Here is a 23,370-nt window from a genome sequence, read left to right on the forward strand (position 1 = left end):
TTGGCATAAGGATTTTGTTGATCTGATAGTGGCTATAAAGTGGTGAAATTTATTTTCATCTTTCCTTCAAAAGTTTTCTTATGACTTTTTAATTATTATCTACATTACTCTTAATATCTAGATATTGGCACTTCTACTTCAATAATCCACATCTCTTAACTTTTATTTTACCTTTCTTATAATATTTCTGAAGTCTTCTGGGAAAGGTTCTGATTCTGATTTAACCTAACATCTTGTGTAATTTATTATAATTAATATTATATTTTTGTACTTAATATTTCCAACAAACCCTTTTCTATGATACCTTATACCTTTTTTTGAAGTTTCTATAACTACTAATAGTTCTGCTTCAAGTGGCATGTATTGTGTGCTGTGTTTTCTTCTGAGGAAGTTTACTACTCAGGATCTACACAGTCCATAATTGAGGTCAACAGATAATGTGTCTGGTAATATATAATGTATAGCAACCTTGAGACCAAGAACTAGCTTGTGTCAATCCTTGTGAATGAGCAAATTTGTGAATGACAAGTGGATGAGTCCCAGGAAAAAGAGTTGCAAGACATAAAATGTCTTCTTTTAACTATTATTACATGCTTCTATTCATCCAAAAATCACCTGGGTTGTGGTTTCATCTATAAACTTTTAAGAAAGAGCAGCATCGGAGGGATATAGATTTTAGATTTTATTCCACAGCCTAGGAAGATGAGGTATGGAGGGTTATGGGTGTTTAAACATAAGAAGAGAGAAAGGAGCTAAGATTGCAGAGAAATAGGAGGACCCTAGGCTTGCCCCATCCCTCGAACACAGCTAGATAAATATCAAATCATTCTGAATACCCAAGAAATCAATATGAGGATTGACAGAACAAATTGCACAACTAGAGGGAGAGAAGAGGCCACATCATGGAAGGTATGAAGTGTAGAGATGTGATTTGGAGAAGGAAAGGATCATGGCTGCTATGGAAGAGAGGGGGCCCTGGTCACAGAGGAGGCAAGACACAGAAAAGAGCACACAGGGGAACACACAAGGAAAATATTTTCCCAAGGATATTAACTGGGAAAACAAGAAGGGCTGATTTTCATGAGTTTTTACAACCAGTAGGGCTCAAAGATTGGAATTTTAGAGGTCCAGGATCTGGCTTGTGTGGAGCCCAGTGGGTGCTGCATTGCTACTATGGAGAAGAACAGATAGCTCAGTAGTAGATGAAACAATCTAAGGATCCCCTGGGATGCACTGGGAGAGACAGTTCCTCTTTCTTGGAGTGAATCTGAGAGAGGTGGAATTGCCTCTCCAGGGATTAAAGAGCTGGTGGGCACCATTACCCTTCCCTGCTACTCAACATAGGTACAGAGACACCTACTGAGGGCAGATAATCTGGACACTGATTCTCTGCTGTGCTTTACTCCAAAATCCACCCACTTGTGCTTTGGTGTGACTGCCAGTTTGGAACAAACTTGCATCAGTACCAGCAAAGTGAGATCCTCCATCAGAGGAATAGTGTGAGCCCTGCCATGCCAGGTCCCTAAAGTTGGGAGTTTTAAAACTTAGCCTGCTTGCCTGAAATAGAACACATATGCACTGTACTCCTGGGTGGGCAAATGTCCTGAACGCAGTCAGGGTGAAGGCAGGGATCTGATGAATGCCTGGTACACACAAGCGGAGCTTGTTTGCTCTTCTGGGAGGGTTTCCCAGACAGTAGCAGGCATGAATTCTCTTCTCCAGATTGAGGGAAGTGGCTGGTGCCACTTCTTTCCACTGTCCCTCAGCATAAACTAATTTCAATAAGCAACACAGTGCCAAAAGTGACTGCTTAAACTGCTTATACCAAGCCTCACCCCCTGCATTCTGTAGGTGCTGCTTTTCTAGATCAGGTGTGCGCCTGGGTGGCGCAGTCGGTTAAGCGTCCGACTTCAGCCAGGTCACGATCTCACGGTCCGTGAGTTCGAGCCCCGCGTCAGGCTCTGGGCTGATGGCTCGGGGCCTGGAGCCTGTTTCCGACGCTGTGTCTCCCTCTCTCTCTGCCCCTCCCCCGTTCATGCTCTGTCTCTCTCTGTCCCAAAAATAAATAAAAACGTTAAAAAAAAAATTAAAAAAAAAAAAATTTGGAAAGACCACAAATACATGGAGGTTAAAGAACATCCTACTAAATAATGAATGGGACAACAAGGAAATCAAAGAAGAAATCTAAAAATACATGGAAACAAAAATTAAAAAATTGTGGTCCAAAACTTTTGGAATGCAGTAAAAGCAGTCCTAAGAGGGAAGTATAGAGCAATAAAGGTCTACCTCAAGAAACAAGAAGCATCTCATATACACAACCTAACCTTACACCTAAAAGGGCTAGGTAAAGAACAACAAATAAACCCTAATACTAGCAGAAGAGAAATAATAAAGACTAGAATGAAAATAAATTATATATAAACAAATAAACAACAACAACAATAAAAACCAGGAGAACAAATCAATGAAACCAGGAGTTGGTTCCATGAAAGAATTAATAAAATTGATAACCTCCTAGACAGACTTATAAAAAAAGAAAGATAAAGGACTCAAATAAATAAAATCATGAATGAGAGAGATCTTAAACAACACTACAGAAATACAAGCAATTATAAGAGAACATTATGAAAAATTATATGTCAAAAAATTGGGCAATCTGGAAGAAATTGATAAATTCCTAAAAACATATAAACTACCAAAATGGAAACAGGAAGAAGTAGAAAATTCGAACAGATCCACAACCAGCAAAGAATTTGAATCAGTAATAAAAAATTTCCCAACAAACAAATGTCCAGGGCCAAATGGCTTCCCAGGGCAATTCTACCAAACATTTAAAGATGAGTTAATATTAAACTCAAAGTACCCATTCTTTTCAAACTGTTCCAAAATATACAAACAGAAGGAAAATTTACAAATTCATTCTACAAGGCCAGTAGTATGTTGATCCCAAAACCAAAGACCTCACTAAAAGAGAATTACAGGCCTGTATCCCTGACAAATGGATGCAAAACATCTCAACAAAATACTAGCAAATTGAATAGAACAGTACATTAAAAGAATCATTCAAGTGGTATTTATTCCTGGGCTGCAAGTGTTGTTCATATTCACAAATCAATCAACATGATACATCACATTAATAAAAGAAAGGATAGGAACCATATGATCCTCTCAATAGATACAGAAAAAGATAAAAGATTTATACTCTGAAAACTATAGAACACTTATGAAAGAAGTTGAAAGGACACAAAGAAATGGAAAAACATACCATGCTTATGGATTGAGAGAATAACTATTGTTAAAATGTCTATACTACCCAAAGCAATCTACACATTTAATGCAATTCCCATCAAAATATCACCAGCATTTCTCACAGAGCTAGAACAAACAATCTTAAAATTTGTATGGAACCCCAAAAGACCCTGAATACCAAAAGCCATTTTGAAAAAGAAAAGCAAACCTGGAGACGTCACTATTCTGGACTTCCAGATATATTACGAAGCTGTAATTATCAAGGCAGCATGGTATTGGCACAAAACACAAAACAAAAAAAACAACAAACAACAACAACAACAAAAACAGATGTACAGATCAATGGAACAACATAGAAAACTCAGAAATGGACCCACAACTATACGATCAACTCATCGTCAAGGAAGCAAGAAAAATTATTCAATGGAAAAAAGTCAGTCTCTTCAACAAATGGTGCTGGGAAAACCGAACAACAACATGCAAAATAACAAAACTAAACCACTTTCTTACATACACAAAAATAAATTCAAAATGAATGAAAGATCTGAATGTGAGACAGGAAACCATCAAAATCCTAGAGTAGAATATAGGCAGCAACCTCTTTGACCTCGGCCATAGACTTCCTACTATGTAGGTCTCTGGAAGCAAGGGAAACAAAGGCAAAAATGAACTATTGGGACTTGATCAAGATAAAAACTTCATCACAGTGAAGGAAACAATCAACAAAACTAAAACACAAACTTTGAAATGGGAGAAGATATTTTCAAACATTATCTGATAAAGGGTTAGTACCAAAACCTATAAACAACTTATCAAATCAACAAAACACAAAACAATCCAGTTAAGAAATGGGTAGAACACATGAATAGACATTCTTCCAAAGAATACATCCAGATGGCTAACAGACACCTGAAAAGATACCAACATACCGATCGTCAGGGAAATACAAATCAAAACCGTGATAAGACACCACCTCACGTCTGTCAGGAAAAAAAGGAACCACTCTCACACTATTGGTGGGAATGCAAACTGGTGCAGCTACTCTGGAAAACAGTATGGAGTTTCTTCAAAAAGTTAAAAATGCAACTACCCTATGATTCCACATAAAACCACAGGTGTTTACCCAAAGGGTACAAAAATACTGATTTGAAGAGGCAAATGCAACCTGATGTTTATAGCAGCATTATCAATAATCGCCAATTATGGAAACTGCCCAAATTGTCCATTGACTGATGACTGGATAAAGAAGATGTGGTATATATACAATGGAATATTACTCAAACATAAAAAAAAGAATGAAATCTTGCCACTTACAACAATTTGGATACAGTTAGAGTATATTAGGCCAAGCGAAATAATTCAGTCAGAGAAAGACAAACACCATATGATTTCATTCATATGTAGAATTTAAGAAATGAAACAAATGAACATGGGGGAAAGGCCAACCAAGAAACATACTTAACTATAGAGAACAAATGGAGGGTTGCTGGAGGGGAGGACAGTGGAGGGGGTGGGCTAAATGGGAGACATGGGTGATGGGTATTAAGGAGAGCACTGTTTGTGGTGAACAACAGGTATTATATTAAGTAATGAATCACTAAATTCTACTCCTCAAACTAATATTACACTATATGTTAACTAACTGGAATTTAAAATAAGACTTGAAAAATATAAAAATAAAAAATAAACATTGGAGGACAGAACCTCAATTGTTTTTCTTCGACATATCACTCCTACAAATATTGGCTGCTAATGATTTTTCCAGAAAAGGGTCAGGCAATGATTATCCCAACAAAGTGTGGAGGATAAGAAAGGGATCTTCTTTGATTGCTTCTCCCATGATCCACATACTTTCTAGTAAATGATGGCATTTCCCTCCACTTGGTAGCTAACCTGCTTTAAAAGAGACTGAGTTATGTTCTATTTTTTGCTAATCATTTAAGGTCCTGCTCCATGAGAGGATCTTATGATTTTCAGTTTTGAAAGTGACTAGGTAAATCAGTCTAATTCAAGCTCATGAGACTAGGTAATGATGTGTCATAAATATAAGCTGCCTTTTCCAAACTGTGATTTATGAATTGTAAAGATGAAATTTGTGTCACCATTTGATTGGTTCAATTCTTTATGTCTTCACTTGTGTTTTGAAAATCAATTTAAAGAGTGTTTTTTTAAAGTTTTATTCAGATTCTAGTTAGTTAACAGATAGTGTAAAATTAGTTTCAGGTGTACAATTTAGTGGTTCAACACTTACACACAACACCCGGTGCTCATCACAATAGGTGCACTCCTTAATCCTCAGAAGGCCAGTTCTGTATGTCAGAATAACCATAGCATTAAGACATAGAGGCAAAAACATGCCAATTTTAAATACACCAAGATTTGCTACTTAAATAATGCCAATTAGGACATTCAATTCTGTTATTCTTCACCTATGCCCCATGAAGCATTTTAAGGCAATTGATAAATGGTTTCAAAAGTTTAATTTTAATCTTGTTCATAATTTTGTTATACTTGGAAATAGTCAAAATCTAACCTTGAAATTAAAATCAATCAATGATTAGATATTGAGTACATGAAAAATTCATGAGCCTTTTATAACACTGCTTTAGCTTCCTAAAAACTCACAAGAAGAAAATTATAAAAATTTTATATTATTAAGTTCAATAAGAACTTCTTATAGTTCAAGCATTTGTAATAAGCAGCAAAGACAAAGATCCCTAATATCATTTGCAAATGTTAATATACATAGAAATAATAAAATAAAGAATATTTAACTATATATTAATCTAAATAGCATTCTATTTATACATCTGAGCCAAACAAATTAAACCATACCATACCAGAGCAACACCGCCTCCATACTGGTTATCACACATCTTCCCTTGAAAGGTTGCACCAACATAATTCGGTTTTTCTCTGTAACTTAAGTTTTAAAAAAAGATCATAATCATATAATTTTGTAAAATTTAGCACAACTACTATTAAGTTTGCCTAATAAATTTTTTGTCTTGTATATTTATATTATAAATTTGTAAATATTTCCACCTAACATAGGGTAACAAAGCTTGGAAGTGACTAAATGTATCTGCTTCTTTTTTAAAAAATGAAATACATTTTAAAAGCAGATAATAGAATGTTATTTTCATATTGAATTTTTAGAAAATAAGATTTTTCTTTATGTAGTATTTCTTAAAAAATAAATAATTCCTAGTGTATCAAAATAATAAAAATAAAATCCCTTACAATTAGAAAGCGTAAGCAATACAATTGATAAGTTAAATGGACAGAGACACCTTATGGACTGAAGTTTCTCATTAATCAGAATTAGGCAGCCAGAGTTGCGCAAATGGCATATTTGTGGGACAGAAAATAATTTAAATTATTATAATTTTTTAAATATGTATATATTATTTTGATATAGTATAGTAACATATTATATATATCCTAAATATTGATAGGAGAAGAACAAAGTACTTATTAAATAGGAGGGTCTTATATTTTTGTAAATGCAGAACAATGTAAATATGGTATATTAGAGATTAAAATATACAGTAGTGCCTCCATAATGGGATTTTTTGTTATCCTATGCAAATAAAGCCTAAAAAGAAGACCTAATAACTACATTCATCATTTATGTTTCTTCAGATAGATATTGTTAGTATTTCAAGGATAGTTAGGGAATTTAATATGTTATACACTCTAAGAAAGCAATGATAACAATATTGAAGGAGTGAGTTTTAACTACAAAAAATAAATAGAATGATTGACATCAATAATTCTGCTATAAAACCTGTGTTTTGAAAAATAATATTCACATGATATTGTATGTTAGGAAAAAAATGACACATTTCCCCTAAAGGCCTGTTAACTGACAGAAATTAGGTCAAATATAGGTATGTTTTCTTTGTATAAGATTTAGTAAAGCTAAGATATGCTTACACAAGTAAAAATGCCACATCATGTGGACGCAAAACAAGATAAGATCTTTTCCACTTTAAAAATCTGTGTAATAATTCATTAGCATCTCCAGTTACTGGGATTTTATTTTCATCTATCCAAAGTTCCAATGAAGAGAGAATTATTGTAATATTAAATGATGTAAAAATCTAAAAAAGAAGACATAAAGAAAATATGCTCAAATATTATGGTTTAAATAGATTTGGGGATTTATCTATAACAATAAACACTACACTGATGACAAATATTAAATGACAGAACTGCTAAGCATGGATTGGATCTTATAGAGTATAAAACAAGTAATAATTAACATTTTGAAATGCTTGTACTTAAGCAAGCCCCGTGTGAAGTGCTTTATCAATTTAATAATTACCACAACCTGGGGCACCTGGGTGGCTCAGTTGGTTAAGGGTCTGAGTTCGGCTCAGGTCATGATCTTGTGGTTCATGAGTTCGAGCCCTGCATTGGGCTCTGCTGACAACGTGAAGCCTGGAGGTTGGTTAGGATTCTGTGTCTCCCTGTCTCTGTCCCTCCACCTCTCATGCTCTCTCTCTCTCTCTCTCTCTCAAAAGTAAATAAACATTTAAAAAATAATTACCATAACTTAATTAGGTATGTATATAAATTTTTATTCTTATTCTTATTCCTACTCAGAAAACTGAAACTTAAAATGTTATATTATTTGTCCTATTTCATATATCATGTGTTTTCAGACAGTGCCATAAAATAAAATGTATAGGAATTGTTTAAGCAACAGAAGCAAATAGAAAAGAATTAAAAGCAAACACTTACAGCATTGGTCAGTCCAATCAACTGGAATATTTTTTGAGTGACAACAATAGTATCAGAACCCATATGATTGTACTGAAAAATATAAGAAATTGTTTAAATTATGAATTTATTAGTTTTTAAGTATTATTAAACTTACAAACTTTTATTAATATTCCTAATGAACACAGATGCAAAAAAATCCTCAAAAAATATAGGCAGACTGAATTCAACAGCATATTAAAATGAAATACACTATGATCAGTAGGGATTTATTCCATGGATGCTAGAATGGTTCAACATCTGCAAATCAGTCAATATGATACACTACATAAACAAAATGAAGGACACAAATCATATGTTCAGATGATGAACAATCATCAGTAGATGCAGAAGAAGGCATTTTGACAAATTTCAACATCCTTTCATAATGAAAACTCTCGCCAAGGTGGGAATGGAGAGAATGTACATCAACGTAATAAAAGCTATATATGACAAGCCTATAACTGACATTATACTCACCTGGGAAAATCTGAAAACATTTAGTCTAAGATCTGGAACAAGACCAGGATGCCCACTCTCATCAATTTTATTTAACCATAGTATCAAAAATCCTACTCAGAGCAACTAGGTAAGAAAAAAAATGTCATCCAATTGGAAAGGAAGAAGTGAATTATCACTATTTGTAGATCACGTGATGTGATAGATAACCCTAAAGACTGCATGCACACAAAAAAGTTAGAACTAATTTTTAAAATTCAGTGAAGTTGCAGGATAAAAAAGTCACTATGGAAAAATTTGTTGTTTTTCTATACACTAATAACAAACAATCAGAAAGAAAAATTATGAAAACAATTCCATCTGTATTTGTATCAGAAGGAATCAAATGCCTGGAAATAAGTTTAAACAAGGAGGTAAAAGATCTGTACATTGAAAACTGTAAGACAATGATAATAGAAAGACACACAAAAATAGAAATATATATCATGTTCATGAATTAGAAGAATTAGCCTTGTAAAGATGTTCATACTACCCAAAGCAATATACAGCTTCAATGTAATGCCTATAAAATTTCCAATGGCATTTTTCACAGAAATAGAACAGAGTCTTGAAATTTGTGTGGACCCACAAAAGACCCTAAATAGCGAAACAAATTTGAAAAGAATAAAGCTGGTGGCATCATGCTCCCTGATTTAAAAATATAATACAAAACTATAGTAATCAAAGCAGTATGATATTGCCATTAAAACAGACAGCTGGGGTGCCTGGGTGGATCATTCACAGACACATGGGGTGCCTAGGTGGATTAGTTGATTGAGCATCCGACTTCAGCTCAAGTCATGATCTCCCGGCTCCTGAGTTCAAGCCCCACGTCAGGCTGTGTGCTGACAGCTCAGAGCCTGGAAGCTACTTCAGATTCTGTCTCCATCTCTCTCTCTGCCCCTCCCTGCTCTCATGCACTGTTTCTCTCTCTCTCTGCCTCTCTCTGTCTCTCTCTCTCTCTCTCAAATATAAACATAAAATTTTTTTAAATAAAACAGACACATAAATCAATGGAATAGAACAGATAGCTCAGAAATAAATCTATGCCTTATAGTCAGTTAATTTATCATAAAGGAGTCAATAATACACAATGTATGAAAACAGTCTCTTCAATAAATAATGTTAAGAAAACCACATAGCACATCCAAGCATGAAACTGGACCACTATCTTATGTCATACAAAAAATATAACTCATAATGAATTAAAGACTTTAATGTAAGACCTGAAACCATAAAACTCCTAAAAGACAACATACCAGTAAGTTTTTTCATATCAAGTGGTAATGACTTTTTGAATTTGACATCTAAAGTAAAGGCAAACAAAGGCACCTGGGTGGCTCAGTCAGTTAAGCGTCCGACTTTGGCTCAAATCATTTTCTCTTAGTTCATGAGTTCGAGCCCTGTGTCAGGCTCTGTGCTGACAGCTCAGAGCCTGGAGCCTGCTTCAGATCCTGTGTCTCCCTCTGCTCCTCCCCCCGCCCCTGCTCCCTCTGTCTCTCTCTGCTCCTCCCCCGCTCACACTTTGTCTCTGTCTCTCAAAAAATAAACATTAAAAAAAATTAAAGTAAAGGCAACAAAAGCAAAATTAAGCAAGGGGGACTACATCATTCTAAAGAGGCCATGCACAGCAAAAGAAAGCATGAACAAAATGAAAAGGCAACCTACCAAATGGGAAAAGACATAATGGGTTAATATACAAAATATAAAAACAACTCATACGAGTCAATAAAAAAAGCAAATAATCCAATTAAAAGATGGGCCAGAAGATATGAATAGACATTTTCCCTAAGAAAATATACAGATGACCAAGAAGCACGTGAAAAGGTACTCAACATCAATAACCATCAGGAAAATCTAAATCAAAACCACAATGAGGTATCACTCACACCAATTAGAATAGTTGTTTTTAAGTAAGACAAGAAATAACAAGTGTTGACAAGGATGTGTAGAAAAAGGAGCCCTTGTGGACTATTGGTTGGAATGTAAACAGCTGCTGTGGAAAACAGTAAGGAGTTTCCCCCAAAAAATTAAAGATGGAGCTGTCATATGATCTAACTGTGCCACTTTTGGACTTTTGTCCAAGTAAAATAAAAACACTAACTCAAAAAATAGAAATGCACCCCCAGATTCCTTGTGGCATTATTTATAATAGCCAAGACATTAAAGCAATCTAATTGTTCATAAACAGATGGGGAAGGAATATATGGTACATGTGTGCAATGGAATATTATTCAGGCATAAAAAAAGAAAATCTTGCCATCTGTGAAAACATGGATGCACTTTGAAGGCATTTGATTAAGTGAAATAAATCAGACAGTGGAAGGTAAATACTGAATTATCTCACTTATAAGTGGAATCTAAAAACAAAACAAAACAAAACAAAAACCAAACTCACAGATATAGAAAAAAGATTGATGGTCTCCAGAGGTGGGGTATAGGGAGTGGGAGAATGGGCGAAGTTGATCACTTGGCACAAACTTCCAGTTATACCATAAGTAATTCCTGAGGATTAATGTACAACATCATGACTATAGTTAATTAAACTGTATTGCATATTTGAAAGTTGCTAAAAGAGTAGATCATACAAATTCTCATTACAAAAAAGTGTAACTATGTGTGGTGGTCATTTTTCAATACATATTTTGCAAATACTGAGTCATTATGCCATACACCTGCAACTAATATAATGTTACATGGCAATTATATCTCAATTTGAAATAAGACACTACAAATAAGATATGTTTTACTATCAAATAAATAATAATTATTGAGAGAAAATCTTAGTTTTAAACTATAAGATTTAAGTGGTGCCTGGGTGGCTCAGTGGGTGAAGCAACCAGCTTCTGCTCAGGTCATGATCTTGTGGTTCTTGAGTTTGAGCCCCGCATTGGGCTCTGTGCTGACAGCTCAGAGCCTGGAGCCTGCTTCAGATTCTGTGTCTCTGTCTCATTCTGCCCCTTCCCTGCTCTCTCTCTCTCTCTCTCTCCTCCCCAAAGATAAACATTAAAGTATTTTAAATATAATATCTAAATGTGAAGAACAAAGATTATAGATTGAATACATGCCTTTAGAACCATGCCTTCCTGAAACCTCATTTAAAAAATTAAAAGTGTTAAATTATTAAAAACAATTAATAGAAAATTAAATTTTCAAAAGCACAAATGAAACAAAACAAACACAAAATTTGAAAACTGAAGAACAAGTAAGTGATAAATGATTAAGCAGATTTAAGAAATTTTAGTGAAACACCAGTGCAGCAATCTAATTCACCTTGAAGACTCTAAAATACTGAGATTGGCTACATAAGTTTTTCTTCAAGAGAAATTGGCACTAAGAGCAGGAAGATTGACTTTAAAATTTGTTTAAGAAGTAGTTAAGGCTAGGGGCACCTGGGTGGCTCAGTCAGCTATGCGACCAACTTCAGCTCAGGTCATGATCTTGTGGTCCATGAGTTCAAGCCTCACGCCAGACCCTGTGCTGACAGCTCAGAATCTGGACCCTGCTTCGGATTCTGCGTCCCTCTCTCTCTGCCCGCTTCCCTGCTTGCGCTGTTTCTCTCAAAAATAAATAAATATTTCTTTAAAAAAGAGGTAGTTAAGGCTAGAAGAACCTCCAGAATGGCCTTATGAGAAAAGATAATCCAAGAATATTATATGTTGAATGATTCCATTTATATTCCATTTTGGAAATTAAAAATACGGACACGGAGAACAGAGTAGTTGTTTTCAGAGATGAAAGAGAAGTGGGTGTGGGATGAAGAGAGATGAAAGAGAAGTGAGTGTGGCTCTGAAAAGGCCACACAACAGATCCTCACATTCATATTATTCTGTTTCTTGACTATGTATGTCAATATCGTAGATGTAATATTGTAATATAACATTTTAAGATGCTACAAATTGGAAAAAATAAAGGGTACATGGGGTCTCTATATATTCTTTTTATTTTAATATATATTTTATTCAGTAAAAAAGAAAACCAACACTATTGGTGATAGTCATAACACAAATCAACAAACACACAGAAATAAATTAAGGTGAACAATCAATAATTCAAGCACTTTATGCCAACATTTGAGATAACAAAGCTATGGTAAATGTTCCAATTCCAAATTTAGAAGCTCACTCATGTGCAATTAATAAAGAAGACTAAGAGTATAATTTTTGGATAGCAGCTATGGCAGAAACAACATCAAAGAAATTAAGAGAGTAGTTGTTTAAAAGTGTGTTAAAATTAGGATAGGGCAAAATCACAGATTTTGCAGGATTAAATAAAAGAACAGGATGGTTTGAGATACTCAAGAGTAAAAACTTCAGAATAAAAGTTTTTGTTTGGAGGCAATGGCTCTATCACAAACAATGATCTCTATGTATTCTTACAATGGCATATGAGTAAACAATTATTTCTAATAAAAAGATAATTTTTAAAACATTAAAAGCTAGAAAATATGCACTTATGTCAAAAAGAGATAATAGAGGAGGAACAAAGAGTTATGAAACAGAAAAAGTCAAAATGGCAAATATACATACTAACATACAAATAATGACATTAACAATGAAAAAATCACTTAAAGGGCACAGAATAAAAATGAAAAAATCACTTAAAGGGTGAGACAGAACATCACACCTGCTCGAATGGCTGTTATCAAAAAGACAAGAGATAAGAAATGCTGGCTAGGATATGGCAAAAATGTAATTGTCCATCAATGGATGAATGGATAAAGAACTTGTGAGATGTACATACACACACACACACACACACACACACCCCACACACACACCTTGGAATATTATTTGGCCATAAAAAGAATGAATTTTTTCCATTTGTGACAACATATATGGACCTTAAGGACATTATGCCAAGTGAATTAATAAGTGAATTAAGTCATACAGAGAAAAATAGATACCTAAGATCTCTTTACATGTGGAGTTAAAAAAAAAAAGCTCATAGATACTGAGAAAAAATTGGGAGATTTCCAGAAGAGGGGGTGAGGGATGGGCAAAATGAGTGAAGAGTATCAAAAGGCATAAATGTCCATTTATAAAATAGTAAGTTATGGGGATGTAATGTATAGTATGTATAGCTAATAATATCTGCATATCTGAAAGTTCCTAATAAAATAGATCTTAAAAGTTCACATCATAGGAAAAAACATTTTGGAACCGTATGCTGCAGATGTTAACTAGACCTATGGTGGTGGCCCTTTTACAGTATATACAAATACTGAATCATTATGTTATATACCTATAACTAATACAATGTCATATGTCAATTATACCTCAATTAATTAAAAAAAAGATAAAAGAAAAACTAATCAAAAATCTTAAGCAGGAGATTGATACAATTTGATTTATGTTTTTAAAAGGTAAAAAGTTGGCTAAAATGAACAAATCAGGAGACTATCGATGCTGGAGAGGATGTGGAGAAAGGGGAACCCTCTTGCACTGTTGGTGGGAATGCAAATTGGTGCAGCCTCTATGGAAAACAGTGTGGAAGTTCTTCAAAAAATTAAAAATAGATCTACCCTATGACCCAGCAATAACACTGCTAGGAATTTACCCAAGGGATACAGGAGTGCTGATGCATAGGGGCACTTGTACCCCAGTGTTTATAGCAGCACTTTCAGCAATAGCCAAAGTATGAAAAGAGCCTAAATGTCCATCAACTGATGAATGGATAAAGAAATTGTGGTTTATATACACAATGGAATGCTACGTGGCAATGAGAAAGAACGACATATGGCCCTTTGTAGCAACGTGGATGGAACTGGAGAGTGTGATGCTAAGTGAAATAAGTCATACAGAGAAAGACAGATACCATATGTTTTCACTCTTATGTGGATGCTGAGAAACTTAACAGAAACCCATGGGGGAGGGGAAGGAAAAAAAAAGAAGTTAGAGTGGGAGAGAGCCAAAGCATAAGAGACTCTTAAAAATTGAGAACAAACTGAGGGTTGATGGGGGGTGGGGAGAGGGGAAAGTGGGTGATGGGCATTGTGGAGGGCACCTGTTGGGATGAGCACTGGCTATTGTATGGAAACCAATTTGACAATAAATTTCATATTTAAAAAAAAAAAAAGGTAAAAAGGTCCTAGCCTCATTAGATTTTTGGTATTAACTCCTTTGTTTCTATAAGATGAATTAGGAACTTTCTAAACAGTTTAGAAAGTAGCTCTCAGGTTTTGGTATGTGTCAGAATCACCTGAAAAATGAACAAAGAATATACAAACCGAGGCTTGTTGAAGTACAGCAGGGTGTGTGTCTCTGGTTTTATCACCAAGTTTCCTGAGTGATTCTTATTCATACCAAAGTTTGAAACCACTAGATTAGAATGTAATCATCAGTTATATAAAATTTAGATAAAATGTGGCTGTGAGCTCATAAGCTCCTGATGAAATTTTTAATCTTAGTCTTTTAATCATCTTTAGGTTTCTTCTGTGTTAATTGATCTGTTTAACAAAACTATAAAACAACCATAGTTATTAATGTAAAAGCAAAAATTATAAATATTAGTCAATAGATTCCAGCAATATATCAAAGACTAATATGTGATGATGAAGCATAGTTTTCCAGTAAACTAATGTGCAACATCAATAAAATATGTAAACATTATCCATTACATCAACAAACTGCAGGAGAAAACCTGGATAACAGATGTAATAATAGATGCTGAGAAGCATTTGATAAAATTTGCCAGCAATTCCTATCAAATGCTTCAAAGTAGTATTATTAGTTCTTTGAATTAAATAGTTAATTTAGAAAGGTATAAATAAATTTTGCATTATAATTAATTTGGGGGATAAAAATAGGAATAAAAATGTGATTGGTCAGGTTAAAGACAGAATATTAAGAGAGGAATTGGGACCAGTAAATACAAACAAATATTTCAAGAAGTGTTATAAATTAAAGAAAAATATTGATGTGTTAGCTAAAAGAAGAGAAACTGTTAACTGTTTTATTTGTTTTTAATATAGAATAACATGTATTTCCTGATGAAAATTGATAATGTGAGCTTGGTTTTTTATTGTCACATCCTTGAGTGGGTGAGTGGTAATGTACACAATCAGAGTTCTAATGTTAGATTGGAGCACCATTTCATTCTTACTAACATCAAGGAAAGTAGAGAATATTATTACAAATTCGAAGTTCAGTATTTGATAAAATGACAAAAGTTTCTGGACTTTCTCCCCTGATTTGTTCTATTTTGTCTGTGAAATATGAGTCAGCAAAGTAACCAATCAAACGTGGAAAGGCATGATGAAGTTTGGAGATTTATGAAATTAAAGTGACAGCATTCCCTATTGTGTATTCCTTCTAGTTGTAAACAGATTACTTGTTCATTTCAATTTAACCAGGTTCGAGGCTTTTCCAGGGAGACCATTAAAGGGAAAAAATGGCAAGTGAGTTGAGGATGTTTGCAAAGGAGTGACAATAATGCAATAATGGGGAAACATAATAGACATGGTTTGTAAGGAAGAGTGGAGTACATTTTGGAGGTTAATGCAGCAGTGATATAATTAATGGATAAAAATCTTGGTGGCATAAAATAAGGAAGACTGGAAATGAGGAAAGAGATTGGTGTGCAAAAAAAAAAACATAGTCTAAGATTGTAATGCTTGAATATTAGAGTATGGAAGAGTGATATTATAGTAACAGTCAATTATAATGTATAATTATAGAAGCTGATGGCTGAGGCAGGTTGATGAATAGCATTATTGAAGTAGAAAAGTCAAGGAAATGAAAAAAGAATTGAAATGAACATTTTAGTAAACATTAAAATTATGATTCAAGTGTTATTAGAAAGTGGGCAGTGACCAACGTGCTAAGCTTTCAGGCAAAAAGCAGGGAAAATGCAAATTGCTTTACATTATTTCTGTTCCTGTATCATGGCACTTTGGAGTGTAGCAAAGTATAACTTTCTACCCCTTGAATTAGAGGCTGGACATTGTTACTCTTTTTGGATGTCTTTAGCAATCATGATATAAGGAAAGGCTTATAAATCACTTACAACTTGAATGTTGTCCATTCTTGTGGTTTTGAAGGACCTTGTCAATGCTACTAGCATTGTAAACAACCTCCCAAAAAATAAAAATAAAAAGCTATAGGATTTTTTTCAGACTAACAAGTCACCATGTGCAGCAGAGATTAAACATACCAGCTAAGACACCTGTGGATCAGCCAACCTCATGTATAATTAGTACCTTGCTAAAGACAGATAAGTGATACCAGTATAGCAAGAGAAAATCTTGCTGAGATCAGAATAAATTTTAAAATTGTGAGCTGAATAAATAGTTGGAGTTTTTTTTTTAACTACTAAATTTTTTGGAGTAACTTGTTATGCAACAAAGGCAAACCAATGCACAAAAAGTGATTTAAGAATATATTAATAAGAAATAAAAATAAGAATAATGAAAATATCTAACTTACACACAGTGAAATAAAATACCTAGCAAATGTGTAAAACCTATAGAAAGAAGAGTTCATAAATTACTGGGGAATTAAAGAAATAATTACATCAGGACTTCTGAGATGGTGAAATGATGAGCTCTGTGGATCCTTTCCATGATAAACAATGATAAAACAAAATTGTCAAAAAACATTTCAAGATTCTAGTAATTGACCAAGGCCATACAAAAATATTAGAAGAATTTATTAAAGAAAAAATGCTATCCTGATGTTGAAAATAGTGAGAATATGTTGCATCTTACCTGAAGCTGTCCCCATCCCCATCTCAAGTTCTGTTGTGTAGTTATTCTACCATGGTTGGTCAAAACATATAAGTCATCAGAGGAAGATGAGCTGATCTGGAGCAGAGAAAAGGCAAAATGCCCTGGGTGCATGCCCAGATACATTGCCCAAAACAGTAGTAATCTCTGTGGCAAATGAACATTAAAAGTCATTATTATAGCTAAAATGGGGTGTGCTTCTCCTAGTTTCTGAAAAAGTTCTCAGAAGACTATCTGGAAATCTAACACGGAGGTGGAGGGAATGCAACAGCCAACATATACAACAAATATGCTGCATCATATATTCTTGATAGTCTGAAATATTCCATGCATACACAACTACAAGGTATCATTCAGGCTCAGGAGACACTGAAAGAGATACAAGATATCCACAACATCATAGATAAACCTAAGACATTACTCACTACCAGAAGAGATATGAGAAAGTCCCATGGAATTTAAAACCTCCCTGACTTAAAAGACTGTCTAAATATTGAATACTATTCCCAACCCAGAGATAAATCCAGAATGGAACACTTACTAGCTCAATTGTTGGAGGATAGCCTCTTCCTAATAATTGGCTGTCTGGCCACTAAGATATGCTCACCCACGATACAAACAAACAAACAAAAACAAACAAAAAAATAAAAACCCTAGGAAACCTGACCTAAAAATAAAAACGAGAAAAAATAGTAGGTACAAACATCTATGTGCTGCCTACAAGAGACTAACTTTAGACCTAAAAACATCTACAGATTGAGACCGAGAGAATGGAGAAACAGTTATCATACAAATGGATGTCAAAAGAAATCCAGAGTACCAATATTTATATCAGACAAAATAGACATTAAAACAAAGACTGTAACAAGAGATAAAGGGAATTGTAAAATCATAAAGGGGACAATAAAACACTAAGTTACAACAATTGTAAATATTTATGCCCCCAACATAAACACCCAAATATATAAAACAATTAATAACAAACATAAAGGTACTCGTTGATAATAATACAATAATAGCATGGGACTTAAAAACCCTACCCATATCAACAGATAGATTATCTAAACCCAAAATCAACAAAGAAACAATAGCTTTGAATGACACACTGGACCAGATGGACTTAATAGATATATTCAGAACATGCCATCCCAAAACAGCATAATACAAAATCTTTTCAGGTGCACATGGAACATCATCCAGAATATATCACATATTCTATTACAAATCAGGCCTCAACAAATACAAAAAGACTGAATCATACTATGCTCTTTTTATGACCACATGCTATGAAATGAAGTCAAGCACAAGAAAAAAATTGAAAAACCACAAACGCATGGAGATTAAAAAACATGCTAATGAACGGGTCAACAAGGAAAATACATGGAAACAAATGATAATGAAAATGCAAGAGTCCAAAACTTTTGGGATGCAGCAAACGTGGTCCTAAGAGGAAAATATTTACCAATGCAGGCCTACCCTAAGAAGCAAGAAATTTTTCAAATAAACAAACTAACTTTACACCTAAAGGAGCTGGAAAAAGAATAACAAATGAGGCCTAAAGCCAGTAGAAAGAAGAAAATAGTAAAGATTAAAGCAGAAGTAAATTATATAGAAACTGGGAAAAAAAAAAAAACAGAACAATGAAACCAGGAGCTGGTTCTTTAAAAAAATTTATAAAATTAATAGATCTCTAGTGAGACTTATCAAAAAGAGAGTGACAAACAGACAGACATAGAAAAAGGAACCAAATAAATAAAATAACAAATGAGAGAGGAAAAATAACTAACACCACAGAAATACAAACAATTATAACAGAATAGTATGAAAAACTATATGTCAACAAATTGGACAACTTGGAAGACATTGATAAATTCCAAGACATATATATTACCAAAATGAAAACAAGAGAAATAGAAGACTTGAACAGAACAATAACCAGCAAAGATACTGAGTCAATATTGAAAAATCTCCCAATAAACAAAAGCCCAGGGCCAAATAGCTTCACAGGCAAATTCTACCAATTTGGATGAGTTAATACCTATTCTCAAACTATTCTAAAAAATACAGGAGGAAGGAAAATTTTCAAACTTATTCTATGAGGCCAGCATTACCCTGATATCAAAATCAGACAAGAACTCCACTAAAAAAGAGAACCACAGGCCAACATCCCTGATGAAAATAGGTGCAATAATTCTCAATAAAATACTAGCAAACTGAATCCAGAAATACATTAAAAAAAACCAATCATCACAATTGTGGGATTTATTCCTGTGTTGCAAGGGTGTTTCAATATTTGCAAATCAATTAACGTGATATGCCACATTAATAAAAGAAAGGATAAGAATCATATTATTACTTCAATAGATGTAGAAAAATCATCTGAAGACATCTATTCATGATAAAAACTCTCAACAAAGTAGGCTTGGAGGAAACATACCTCAGCATAATCAAGGCCATTTGTGAAAAATCCACAGCTAATATCTTTTATGAGGAAAAAATGTTCCTATGGTCAGGAACAAGACAGGATGTCCACTCTCACCACTGTTATTTATCATAGTACTAGAAGACCTTGCCTCAGCAATCAGACAACAAAAAGAAATAAAAACCATCCAAATCAGCAAGGAGGAAGTCAAAATTTAACTATTTGCAAATAACATGATACTCTGTATAGAAAAGTCTAAAAAACTTCATCAAAAAAATTCCTAGAACTGATACATGAATTCAGTAAAGTCCCAGGATACAAAATCAATGTACGGAAATTTGTTGCATTCCTATACACCAATAATTAAGCAACAGAAAGAGAAATTAAGGAGTTATTACCATTTATAATTGCTCCAAATCCAATAAGATACCTAGGAATAAACCTCACCAAAGAAGTGTAAGACCTGTACTCTGAAAACTATAAAATAGTTAATAAAAGAAATTGAAGAGGATATAAAGAAATAGAAAGAGGTTCCATACTCATGGATTGGAAGAACAAATATTGTTAAAATGTCTATAGTATACAAGGCAATCAACCCGTTTAATGTAATCCTTATCAAAATACCAACAGAATTTTTCACAGAAATAGAACAAACAATCCTAAAACCTGTATGGAACCACAAAAGACCTTGCATAGTCAAAGCAATCATGAAAATGGAAAGCAAAGCTGGAGGCATCACAATTCCAGCATCACAATCATAGCTTCAAGTTATGTTATAAAACTGTAGTGATTAAGACAGTGTGGTACTGGCACAAAAACAGACACATAGATCGATAGAACAGAATAGGGTGTCCAGAAATAAACTCACAACTTCACAACTTAATCTTCAACAAAGCGGGAAAGAATATCCAATGGGGAAAAAAAGTCTCTTCAACAAATGCTGTTGGGAAAACAGAACAGCAACATGCAAAAGAATGAAACTGGACCACTTTCTTATACCATACACAAAAAATAAATTCAAAATGGATTAAAGACCTAAATGTGAGACCTGAAACCATAAAAATCCTAGAGAAGAATATAGGCAGTAACCTCTTTGACACTGACCACAGCAACTTCTTTCTCCATATGTCTCCTGAGGCTGGGTAAACAAAAGCAAAAATAAACTATGGGACTACATAAAAATTAAAAGCCTCTGCACAGTGAAAGAAACAATCAACAAAACTATAAGGCAAGTTATGGAATGGGAGAAGATATGCAAAAAAAGTAGTACCCAAAATCTATAAAGAACTTATAAAACTCAGCACCAAAATAAAAAAAATGAATAATACAATTTAAAAATGGTCAGAAGATATGAATAGATATTTTTCAAGAAGACATCCAGATGGCCAACAGACAAATGAAAAGATGCTAAGCATCATTGATCATCAGGAGACACATCAAAACTGCACTGAAATATCATCTTACACCTATCAGAATGGCTGAAATCAACAACACAAGAAATAACAGGTGTTGGTGAGGATATGGAAAAAGGAGAACCCTCTCGCACTGTAGGTGGAAATACAAACCAGTGCAGCCACTCTGGAAAAAAGTATGGAGATTCCTCAAAAAGTTAAAAATAAAAAACTGTAGGCAATCCAGCAAATGCACCATGAGGTATTTACTCAAAGAATAAAAATAATAATTCAAAGAGATACATGCATTATCTACAATGGCCAAACTATGGGAACAGCCCAAATGTCCATCAACTGATGAATGACACAATGGAATATCACTCAGCCATAAAAAAGAATGAAATGTTGCTATCTGCAATGATATGATGGAGCTCTCATTACGCTAAGGAAAATAAGTCAAATAAAACAAATACCACACGATTTCACTCATATGTGTAATTTTTGAAACAAACCAAATGAGCACAGGAATAAAAAAAAGAAAGAGAGAGGCCAAACAAACTATAGAGAAAAAACTGATGGTTACCAGAGTAGAAGTGGGTAGGGAATGGGTTAAATAGGTGATGTGGATTAAGGAGTGAACTTGTGATGAGCATCGGGTGTTGTATGAAGTGTTGAATCACCCTTGAAGTTAATACTACCCTGTATGTTAACTGGAATTAAATAGAAACTTTATGAAAAGTAAAATAAAGTATACTGAAACAGCTAAGGGAAAAGAATGAACTGAAGGAAATTTAAAAAAAGGAACATGATATATGAAAAAAATGAGAAAAATAACAAGGATATAGAAATTATTTTAAATTTGAAACAAATTCTGGAGTAGAATAATACAATAAATAAATTGAAAATTCATTAGAAGGGGTCAACAGTAGATTTGAAGACACATATGAAGGAATCAACAGACTCAAGGGTAGGATAATTGAAATTACTGAGAACCAAAGAGGGGGGTAAAGGGGGACTTATACCACTGTGCAGAATAATATATGAATTGTGGAATCCCTGAAAAAGAATAGCGATTATTTTTGAAGAAACAATGACCAAAAGGTTCCCAAATTTGATAAAATACATGAACCTACAAATCCTGGACTCAAACAACACTAAGAAGCATAAATCCAAAAACAAACCACAAGACACATTATAATCAAAGACATTGTAATCAAACTGTCAAACCTAAAGACAAATATAGAATACTGAAAGCAGCAAGACAGAAGTAATTAATCACATAGAAGGGATGATAAGATTATCAGTCATTTTCTTCATCAGAAACCTCAGAGGTCAGAAGACATTAGGATAATATATTTAAAGTGTCAAATGCAAAATGGTACAGTCACTGTAGTAGAAATTCTGGCATTTTCTTACAAAATGAGGCAAATTCTTACATATGATCTAGAAATAATACTCCTTGGTATTTACCCAAAGTAGTCATAACTTATGTCCACACAAAAACCTGCACATGGATGTTTTTAGCAGTTTGGTTTACAATTTTGAAAGCTTGGAAGCAACCAAGATATCCTTCAGTATGTGAGTGACTAAATAAACTGTGGTGTATCCAGGCAATAGAATTTTATTCAGTGCTGAAAAGAAATGAGCTATTAAGCCAGGAAAAGGCATGCAGCAAAGTTTAAAACATACACTGTATGTTTCAATTACATGACACTCTGAAAAAGCAAAACTTTGGGGACAGTAAAAAGGTCAGGCATTGCCAAGCATTAGAGAAATAGAAAGGATAAATACAAATTATAAATAAAAATTACTAAGAAACTATCCTAAAGGTAGCAATTATTTTTATTTATATTATTTATATAAAATTAAGAATAAGTTTATAGATATTTTATTTTCAATTTACTGATAGTAGTAATTTAAAATACATTAAAGCAGCGATAAAGCAAAAATTGTCATTTATTGTCATTTGTTAAAAATTTATTCCAACTTTTTTATAAACCTTCATTGCTAAAATAAATGGATGTAAAATAAATTAAAATATACTTACCAAATTTTTTTCAACTACAACATGCATTTCTATATACTGAGATAACTCTGAGAGTGGCTGAAAAAAAATCCACAAACTTTACATCAAAATTGAAGTTATTTAAATATTTTAATATTTATCACTACTTCATGAATTCGATGTCACCAAATCTGATTTATATATAAAAAAATAGAACCAGATAATATAAGCAAAACTTGGCATCACTGAATCATTTTCAGAAATCTTGCCTTTGTCATATCTTTTCTACCTGATCAAATATTTATTTAAAAAA

At 33.6% G+C, this 23,370-nt stretch overlaps 1 protein-coding gene across 1 annotated transcript in view; it reads right to left on the reverse strand.

The window, feature by feature from the left end:
- ADAM2 (ADAM metallopeptidase domain 2) overlaps nt 1-23,370 on the reverse strand; it is a 146,439-nt gene that overhangs the window by 90,776 nt on the left and 32,293 nt on the right. Inside the window, exons 7-10 of the mRNA XM_040453573.1 lie at nt 23,100-23,156; nt 7,999-8,070; nt 7,189-7,355; nt 6,090-6,171 (exon numbers count right to left, since the gene is read on the reverse strand). Of these exons, the coding sequence (XP_040309507.1) occupies nt 6,090-6,171; nt 7,189-7,355; nt 7,999-8,070; nt 23,100-23,156 (378 nt within the window). The remainder of the gene's footprint in view (nt 1-6,089; nt 6,172-7,188; nt 7,356-7,998; nt 8,071-23,099; nt 23,157-23,370) is intronic.

This window comes from Herpailurus yagouaroundi, unplaced genomic scaffold (assembly GCF_014898765.1).
Source record: "Herpailurus yagouaroundi ecotype Mexico unplaced genomic scaffold, PumYag 28, whole genome shotgun sequence".
NCBI classification, from domain to species: Eukaryota; Metazoa; Chordata; class Mammalia; order Carnivora; family Felidae; genus Herpailurus; species Herpailurus yagouaroundi.